The sequence below is a fragment of the Silurus aristotelis genome (genome assembly GCF_946808225.1).
Source record: "Silurus aristotelis genome assembly, chromosome: 7".
Taxonomy (NCBI): domain Eukaryota; kingdom Metazoa; phylum Chordata; class Actinopteri; order Siluriformes; family Siluridae; genus Silurus; species Silurus aristotelis.
Genome location: NC_139580.1, coordinates 1,940,417 through 1,950,751, shown reverse-complemented (window position 1 = coordinate 1,950,751; position 10,335 = coordinate 1,940,417). Strand labels below are relative to the sequence as shown.

The window sequence follows — 10,335 nt, the reverse complement described above, 5'->3', positions numbered from 1 at the left end:
TGTTATTGTGTGTGTGTGTGTGTGTGTGTGTGTGTGTGTGTGTGTGTGTGTGTGTGTGTTAAGGCATGTGTGTGGGAGTCAGCAGCAGTGTGGAGTAAATGACCTGCTGCCTGCTTTGCTGATGACAGCCTCGAGATCTCCAGTTCTGCCTTCCCAGTGACGCATAATGGATCTAAAACACACACACACACACACACACACACACACACACACACACACACACACACACACACACACACACACACACACACACACACACACACTTATCCAAACATTCCATATATGAATTGTTCATCAAATTAACAGTGCTCAAAATCTTAAAAAAAAAAAACAGGTTTCCCAGAGAGAGAGAAAGAGAGAGAGAGAAAAAGAGAGAGACAAAGAGAGAGAAAGAGAGAGAGAGAGAAAAAAAGAGAGAGAGAGAGAGAGAGAGAGAGAGAGAGAGAGAGAGAGAGAGAGAGAGAGAGAGAGCACGAGCGCACACTCACCTCATCATTAGAGCTCTTCATTTGATCTGTCTCACACACAGATACACACACACACACACACACAAACACACACACACACACACCGTTGAGTCTGGATGTGTGTTTCAGTACTGTAGGTGTGGCCCTTTAATTATTTAAATGTGTATTATTTACAGTTATGGTATATCAATAACACATGAGAGTAAAAGATCAACTCAGACGTCAGAGTTTCGCATCATGATCTTTGTAGCAGTTTCATTATCAGGTTTGATTAGCAACATTTGCTAGCTGTAGTAGCCACCATTCACCTGAGACACCGGGTCCGTCTCTTCCTAACATTCATATACACTTCCTAGGAGATCTCTGATAGGTGACACAATTAGGGATGTGCATCTCCATAACTGGGGTTGATGCGATTCACATCTGGATGTATAGCCAATAAAATGGTACATTAAAGATACGTATGAAGCAGCTAATGACGTGATACGATTCTCTGCCTTATGATGCAGTTCGATTCGGTTTCTGTTCAATTCACCACAATGCGAGTCAATGCGATGCTCTGAGATTCAATATGGTGCAGGTAGACTTTTATTTCATATCAATTTACTTAATGCCTCCTGACTTCTAACACATGACCCTTTCACACACACACACACACATGCTTTTGTAGTGCAAAATAAAGAAAAAAAACAGACGTTTTATTCCTGTTGTGTGTGCAGGAAGTTACAGCTCTACCTCTGCCATGTTAATCTGTATTCTGTGTGACTCTCAGGAGACGCCGCAGTATCGTGTGTGATACGCGCTCGAGAAACAGTTTAGCGACGAGAAATCGATCTACATAGAAAATATTCCTCATAAATTATTGGTCACTTTGAAAATAATACAAAAATGTACTAATAATTATATATGAATACATTTGTTTTTTTTAATATGTGTTAAAAACAATGCACCGCGATACAAACGCCAAGTTGTATCACATCATTACAATTTTTTGATGCATCACATCACCAACTTTTATATCGAGGCATCAATGTGAATTGCTGAATCTTATTAAAGATCACTCAGATCTTCACTGATATTCTCATGGACATAAGTGTAATTTCTCATCCTCCTTCATGATGCTTTATGGTAGAACAGTAATGAGACTGAATGTAACTGACCTGAGGAGTGACGCGTCACTGCGTCTGCATCGTGAGTATGTGTATCCAACACACTTCCCTCTAATTACACACAAATATAACACAGTCATGACTCAACCTTACACACCCCACAGCTCTGAACACTTCTAAACACACACTTTTGTGAAGCACCTTGGTCCTGGACTTTCACTGTGCATGCTACTGTATATGGCTGTAATGATAATAAAGACCAGTTGACACGTGACTAGCTTGAAAATGACGTGACATTATGATGAGTGAATAAAACAAATATATAATTAAAGATAATTCTAATGGTTTTGTTTTGATATTTTAAAACACAGGTATCGCAGTGTTCTGTGAGTAACAAAGTAAACATGTTAAAAACTGTATGTGTGAATTCTTAGTGCCGCACGGGTTAAATGCTAGGAAAAATTAAATAGTAATTCTGCTGAGGGTTGCCTTATAAGGGAAAAGAGGGTGGGGCTAAGTCAGAACATTAAGAATGGGCGGGGCCAGAAATACAGATGAGAGAGATGTAATGAGGAACTTCAAAGAGACTTTGAATACTTCAAAGAGACTTCAAAGCATCTCACTTTGGATATGGGCGTCTGTAAAGCACCGTCTATGTAAATGAAGGAATCCTCAACCTGGGGATGGTGTTAAATATACATTTACATTTACATACGTTTATTCTTAAATTTATAATATACTTTATAACATTTTGTAATATTTGTAATATATATATGTAATTTGTAAAGAAAAAAAAAACTATTATAAAATAATATATAAATTATTTCAAAAATAGTAGTTTATTTGGAAGAAAGTAATAAAAATGTAAATATTTTATTGATGTTGCAGTGAAATATTTCACCTGTGGGTTTTTTCCTATTGCTGAACTTCAGAAACACGATCACCAGGAGCAGAACGAGAGTCACCACAGCTAACACACAAACAACGAGGACAGCAACCAGCACCACTGACACACACACACACACACACACACACACACACACACACACACACACACACACACACACACACACACACACACACATTAGATTTAACATAGTTTTTGAGCAAAATACAAGTGCAAAATCGAGCAACATTGCTACTTTTTCTTCTCCTATTCTTTGTTTCTTTCTTCCTCTTCTTCTTCTTCTTCTTCTTCTTATTATTATTATTATTATATAACAGTGTGACATTCAGACCACTTAAAGAAATTATTTTATTTTTACTTCATCAAGGTGCAGCCACCATCTTGTACTTTAGGCAGAATGAGTGATTCAGTGAGAAACTTTGCTGCGATTTTGAGAGATGAAGAGATGACGTTAACAGATTGGTGAGTGCGTGTAAAATCTGAATTCTGATTAATTTTTCTCACAATTCTGATTTTACACACACTCACCAACGTGTTAACCATCTCTCCATTTCATATCAACAGGTTTCATTCAATAAGTTCATACCCACAGATGAGTGTGTAGTGTGTGTGTGTGTGTGTGTGTGTGTGTGTGTGTGTGTGTGTGTGTGTGTGTGTGTGTGTGTGTGTGGTTGTCAGTGTACCATTTCCAGACTTCTGATGGACATTTTTTCCTGATTTTGTTGTTTCTGAAAAACAAAATGATGGCACATCAGTGTATTCTTCCAAACAATACTCATAATTGTATGGAGTAATTATAAACACACACACACACACACACACACACACACACACACACACACACACACACACACATGATGACATCATACACAAGTAAAACAGTAGAAATGAAGATGGAGTACCTGTAGGGGGACACAACTCTGTGTTTCTCTCTGCAGATTTACAGGAAGTTGATAATTATATAAATAAATAAAATACAGATACACACAAAATTTAACACACATTTATACATGTAATATTTAATCACAAGGGTTTTTTTTATTATTATTTCTATCAAAGAATTTGATGTGAAATGAATTAAACAGGTTGCCATGTTGGGGGATTTGAGGGGGGATTTATATATATACAAAATGTAGAAGATTATAAAATATACACGTTCAATGTATGTAATATTGTTTACAGCATTAAACATACCCATATTTATTTCTCCATTATAATGATCTTACAATTTGTTCTAGCTGAAGCTGATGTTGCCAGTTTGATTATTTTCACCCCACTGAGAGTGGTTTATTTTGATACAGAATTCATTTTGAGTACAAATTTCTCCACTGAAAAATGATTAAGTGGATTGGAGCTGTGTGGAGAGCTAGTATTTCATAATTATTATGACTATGTATTATTGTTATAGTAATTATTGTTTAATAAGATATTGTATATGCTCTGAGACCTGACCTGATGTGACAGTAACAACAGCGACGTCTTTGCCACTGCAGAAGTAGGTTCCTGAGTCGAGCTTCTGTATGTTGAAGATCTGGAGCTGGTTTGACATGTGTGTGAAACGTGAGTCTGGATCTGGACGTTCCTTTATAACTGTTCCGTTCTTGAAGCGTGTAGAGATGAACTCCTTCTTCGACTCTTCGGTGTGTTTACAAGCCCAGCGCTGTTTAGGGATTGTACAGGGAAGGTACAGGGTTCCACCTTCACACACAACAACATTATAACCTGTACAGGGAAATAGAACAGTCATTAAAACAGCAAGAAATGATTTCAGGGGGCAAACACCCAAACTCGGTGAGCAACTCATTCACTGATGTGCCACTAATTATTCACAGAAAAGGAGAGGCGAAAGCTCAGGCAAAAAAATTATCGCTAATAATATATATGAATCATTGAAAGTGGTGGACTTCTAAAGTCTAGATGAAAGGATGAACGGGCAGCAGGATGCCAAGATGGGACAAATCTGGTCAAGACTGCACCCAATTCCAAAGAGGAGAAGCAATATAAGCAGTCAAAAATAAACACGAGGAGAAAGGTGTTATAACTTTTGACCAGTAGGTGGTGCTGTCACACAGTTCTAAGGGATTGCTGTCTCATATGTCGGCCCGTTTGGAGCATTCCGAATTGTTTGGATAAGTTCATACAGCTGACTTTAAAGATGATGTAAGCAAACAGTTGAATAGCAAACAGTTAAACTCTACAGGTAATAACAAATTCCAAGACAGAGAAAAATCTGAATTGATGGTGAAAATTACATCCAAAATTTAGAATCCAAATTCAAATTAGACCCAGATGGTGGCACTAGAGAGTTGGTAGAACTTACAGTAAATTTGGTAAGAATGTTACTTAGTCTCCAATCAGTGATTCTACAGTTGCCATAGAAGAGAAATGGTAGGGTAACGGTACATACTAACCCCTTCATAAACACAAAATATTACACTGAAGAAAAAAGAAAACAAAAAAAATGAGCCACAACGTGTGATGTGTACCTGTAAGTGTGTGTAAGTTGTGAGATATACCTGTACAGGTAAGGTGTGAGGTGTATATGTACAGTGATTGTATAGTATACAGAGTACAGTGAGGTGTAAATGTAGCTGTGAGTACAGAGGTGTAACTGTGAGTATAGAGGTGTAACTGTACCTGTGAGTAGTGAGGTGTAACTGTGAGTATAGTAAGGTGTAACTGTGAGTATAGTGAGGTATAACTGTACCTGTAAGTATAGTGAGGTGTAACTGTGAGTATAGTGAGGTATGACTGTACCTGTAAGTATAGTGAGGTGTAACTGTGAGTAAAGTGCGGTATAACTGTAGCTGTGAGTAGTGAGGTGTAACTGTGAGTAAAGTGAGGTGTACCTGTAAGTATAGTGAGGTGTAACTGTGAGTATAGTGAGGTGTAACTGTACCTGTAAGTATAGTGAGGTGTAACTGTGAGTATAGTGAGGTATAACTGTACCTGTAAGTATAGTGAGGTGTAACTGTGAGTATAGTGGGGTGTAACTGTACCTGTAAGTATAGTGAGGTGTAACTGTGAATATAGTGAGGTGTAACTGTACCTGTAAGTATAGTGAGGTGTAACTGTACCTGTAAGTATAGTGAGGTGTAACTGTGAGTATAGTGAGGTATAACTGTACCTGTAAGTATAGTGAGGTGTAACTGTACCTGTAAGCATAGTGAGGTGTAACTGTGAGTATAGTGAGGTGTAACTGTACCTGTAAGTATAGTGAGGTGTAACTGTGAGTAAAGTGAGGTGTACCTGTAAGTATAGTGAGGTGTAACTGTGAGTATAGTGAGGTATAACTGTACCTGTAAGTATAGTGAGGTGTAACTGTACCTGTAAGTATAGTGAGGTGTAACTGTGAGAATAGTGAGGTGTAACTGTACCTGTAAGTATAGTGAGGTGTAACTGTACCTGTAAGTATAGTGAGGTGTAACTGTGAGTATAGTGAGGTATAACTGTACCTGTAAGTATAGTGAGGTATAACTGTACCTGTAAGTATAGTGAGGTGTAACTGTACCTGTAAGCATAGTGAGGTGTAACTGTGAGTATAGTGAGGTGTAACTGTACCTGTAAGTATAGTGAGGTGTAACTGTGAGTAAAGTGAGGTGTACCTGTAAGTATAGTGAGGTGTAACTGTGAGTATAGTGAGGTGTACCTGTAAGTATAGTGAGGTGTAACTGTGAGTATAGTGAGGTGTAACTGTACCTGTAAGTATAGTGAGGTGTAACCGTGAGTAAAGTGAGGTGTACCTGTAAGTATAGTGAGGTGTAACTGTGAGTATAGTGACGTGTAACTGTACCTGTAAGTATAGTGAGGTGTAACTGTACCTGTAAGTATAGTGAGGTGTAACTGTGAGTATAGTGAGGTGTAACTGTACCTGTAAGTATAGTGAGGTGTAACTGTACCTGTAAGTATAGTGAGGTGTAACTGTGAGTATAGTGAGGTGTAACTGTACCTGTAAGTATAGTGAGGTGTAACTGTGAGTATAGTGAGGTATAACTGTACCTGTAAGTATAGTGAGGTGTAACTGTACCTGTAAGTATAGTGAGGTGTAACTGTGAGAATAGTGAGGTGTAACTGTACCTGTAAGTATAGTGAGGTGTAACTGTGAGTATAGTGAGGTGTAACTGTACCTGTAAGTATAGTGAGGTGTAACTGTGAGAATAGTGAGGTGTAACTGTACCTGTAAGTATAGTGAGGTGTAACTGTACCTGTATAGTGAGGTGTAACTGTGAGAATAGTGAGGTGTAACTGTACCTGTAAGTATAGTGAGGTGTAACTGTACCTGTAAGTATAGTGAGGTGTAACTGTACCTGTATAGTGAGGTGTAACTATGAGAATAGTGAGGTGTAACTGTACCTGTAAGTATAGTGAGGTGTAACTGTGAGAATAGTGAGGTGTAACTGTACCTGTAAGTATAGTGAGGTGTAACTGTGAGAATAGTGAGGTGTAACTGTATCTGTAAGTATAGTGAGGTGTAACTGTGAGTATAGTGTGGTGTAACTGTACCTGTAAGTATAGTGAGGTGTAACTGTGAGAATAGTGAGGTGTAACTGTACCTGTAAGTATAGTGAGGTGTAACTGTGAGTATAGTGAGGTGTAACTGTGAGAATAGTGAGGTGTAACTGTACCTGTAAGTATAGTGAGGTGTAACTGTGAGTATAGTGAGGTATAACTGTACCTGTAAGTATAGTGAGGTGTAACTGTGAGTATAATGAGGTGTAACTGTACCTGTAAGTATAGTGAGGTGTAACTGTGAGAATAGTGAGGTATAACTGTAACTGTGAGTAAAGTGAGGTGTAAATGTACCTGTAAGTATAGTGAGGTGTAACTGTGAGTATAGTGAGGTGTAACTGTGAGTATAGTGAGGTATAACTGTACCTGTAAGTATAGTGAGGTGTAACTGTACCTGTAAGTATAGTGAGGTGTAACTGTGAGTATAGTGAGGTGTAACTGTGAGTATAGTGAGGTATAACTGTACCTGTAAGTATAGTGAGGTGTAACTGTACCTGTAAGTATAGTGAGGTGTAACTGTGAGTATAGTGAGGTGTAACTGTGAGTATAGTGAGGTATAACTGTACCTGTAAGTATAGTGAGGTTTAACTGTGAGTATAATGAGGTGTAACTGTACCTGTAAGTATAGTGAGGTGTAACTGTGAGAATAGTGAGGTATAACTGTAGCTGTGAGTAGTGAGGTGTAACTGTGAGTAAAGTGAGGTGTAAATGTACCTGTAAGTATAGTGAGGTGTAACTGTACCTGTAAGTATAGTGAGGTGTAACTGTGAGTATAGTGAGGTGTAACTGTGAGTATAGTGAGGTATAACTGTACCTGTAAGTATAGTGAGGTTTAACTGTGAGTATAATGAGGTGTAACTGTACCTGTAAGTATAGTGAGGTGTAACTGTGAGAATAGTGAGGTATAACTGTAGCTGTGAGTAGTGAGGTGTAACTGTGAGTAAAGTGAGGTGTAAATGTACCTGTGAGGACAGTGACATGTGCAATGAGTCGGTTGTTGCAGTAGTACAGGCCTGAATCGCTGGTTTCCAGGCTTTTGATTTCCAACTTCCCATCTAAAGAGAGTTTCTGCTTCGTGTTGTTCACTTTTATCAGACTCGTACCTCCGTGTCTCCACACCACATCTGACTGGCCATCAGATGACAGCAACAGGAAGTGCTTTTCGGGCACAAACACTCTTTGCACTAACATCAAATCAAATCACATACACATTATAATATAATATACTATACACACCGACCAGGCATAACATTATGACCTTTTAACATTATGACTGGTAGGTGAATAACATCATCATGGCACCTGTTAGGATATAATAATATATTATATTATATTATATTATAAAATAATATAATATAATATGTAATATAATATAATATATCGAGGATATAAATATTAGTCAGCAAATTAACATGTTGTCCTCAAAGTTAATGTTAGAAGCAGGAAAAATGGGTGAGTGTAAGGATTTGGGAGTGTTTGACAAATTCAGTCTAGACGATTGGGTCACGACTGCAGCTCTTGTGGGATGTTCCTGGTCTGCAGTGGTCAGTGTCTATCAAAAATGCTCGAAGGAAGGAACAGTGGTGAACCGGTGACAGGGTCATGGGGGATGAGGATCACTGATGCATGTGGGGAACGAAGGCTTGTCCGTGTGGTCCAATCCAACAGACAAGATCCTGTAGCTCAAACTGCTGAAGTTCATGCTGTTAATGTTTGACGGGGTTAATATGAAAAGTCTGATATTAATATTTATTAAATTGTTTAAATAAATAATAAAGTTATAAAGAGCAAAGGTGAGAAAAAAAAAAAAATATATATATATATATATATATATATATATATATATATACATACAAACAAGACGATATTAAAAGGTTTGAGACAAATTTTGTAACTGTAACCAACTGACGCCAACAGATGGCAGAACAAGGCTGCATGCGCAGTCAAAGGAAGCAACAACCTTCATAAGTCAGTATGCCAAAAGACATCGTCCTGTGTACATTCTGACCGCGTGCATTACCACGTCTGCGCTTTCATAAATAGACAGAAAGTTAGAACAAGGTGAAAATTCTTTGTGAAACTGGGAAAATCTGCCAAAGAGACGTTTGACATGATGTGGCATGTTTACGGCGATGTTGCTACGAGTCGTTTGAGGTGTTTTGCGCGGCACATGTGCTTTAAGAGAGGAGGAACTTTACAGGAAGATGACAAGAGATCAGAAAGACGAGTCTGAATTTGTGCATGATGATCTTTAGAGAATAATCCACCATATCGCTGCTAATGTTGGTGCGAGATATGGAGCAGTCTAGACGAGTTCGTCTCCGGGCTGCTGACCCACGAGCAGAGGGAACACCACGTCAAAGTCTGCCAAGAACTCCATCAGTGTGCTGTTTACATGCAGTCCTTCATGTTTTGAATCATTACCGGTAATGGAACACGGGTGTACGGGTATGACCCTGAGACCAAGCAACAGTCTTCACAGTGGAAGAGCTCATCAAACTTTCTGATACCACCGTGTACACAAACACACACACATACAGAAATACACATATACTCAAATACACGCAGACACTCACATGCACACACATATCCACTAATACACAGACATACACACACACACACACACACACACACACACACACACACACACACACTATAAACAATAAACACACACAAAAATACAAACACGCACAACACTCACTTTTTTTTTTTACAAAAAACACACAGAAGCATGACAAAGAGATACATGGAAGCTGTGGGTTTCCTGTGTGACATGTTTTGCCTTTATCAGTAACACACACACACACACACACACACACACACACACACACACACACTATAAATAATCTTTTGTTCTCAGTGTGTTTTATTTCACTTAATTACGCATAAAAAATCTATGTAAATTAATGTTTTTAATTGATGAATTAACAATCTAATAATAAAGAAAAAAAAAAAAACCTGGTGTGAGTTAGATGGTGTGTGTGTGTGTGTGTGTGTGTGTGTGTGTGTGTGTGTGTGTGTGTGTGTGTGTGAGGAGAGACCAGTACAGACCCCAGATCAGGGTTTAATAACATATTGTAAAATAAATCAATAAATCATTTACACAGCTTGTTGTATGTACTGTAATAAACCCTGGTGGATGTTGATGAGTTTCGTACCTGCGACGGCTCCAGCGGTGATGAACAGAGCGAGTGAGACGCACACACACAGCTGCAGGACGTTACTCATGGTGAACATTCCATCAACTGACTCTCGTCCATCTGCCTTTCCATCACAACTTCCTGCTGGAGCCTGTGACGATGTGCTGGCATGGGTGTGTGTGTGTGTGTGTGTGTGTGTGTGT

The 10,335-nt window shown here is 38.6% G+C and overlaps 2 protein-coding genes and 1 long non-coding RNA gene across 5 annotated transcripts in view; 1 reads left to right on the top strand and 2 right to left on the bottom strand.

Annotated features, from left to right (window-relative positions):
- LOC310728936 (uncharacterized protein) overlaps positions 1 to 10,249 on the bottom strand; it is an 11,018-nt gene extending 769 nt beyond the window's left edge. The window contains exons 1-9 of the mRNA XM_083546821.1: positions 10,151 to 10,249; positions 7,955 to 8,176; positions 3,936 to 4,205; positions 3,386 to 3,415; positions 3,167 to 3,211; positions 2,478 to 2,582; positions 1,628 to 1,687; positions 489 to 514; positions 1 to 172 (exon numbers count right to left, since the gene is read on the bottom strand). The exon at positions 1 to 172 is cut by the window's left edge and continues 769 nt beyond it. Coding sequence (XP_083402947.1) covers positions 59 to 172; positions 489 to 514; positions 1,628 to 1,687; positions 2,478 to 2,582; positions 3,167 to 3,211; positions 3,386 to 3,415; positions 3,936 to 4,205; positions 7,955 to 8,176; positions 10,151 to 10,229 — 951 coding nt within the window. The 5' untranslated portion in view covers positions 10,230 to 10,249 and the 3' untranslated portion in view covers positions 1 to 58. The remainder of the gene's footprint in view (positions 173 to 488; positions 515 to 1,627; positions 1,688 to 2,477; positions 2,583 to 3,166; positions 3,212 to 3,385; positions 3,416 to 3,935; positions 4,206 to 7,954; positions 8,177 to 10,150) is intronic.
- Positions 1 to 10,335, top strand: part of LOC310728923 (craniofacial development protein 2-like) — a 288,545-nt gene that overhangs the window by 207,114 nt on the left and 71,096 nt on the right. The window lies entirely within an intron of this gene.
- LOC310728988 overlaps positions 1 to 10,335 on the bottom strand; it is a 412,338-nt gene that overhangs the window by 367,495 nt on the left and 34,508 nt on the right. The gene's annotated exons all lie outside the window — the stretch shown is intronic.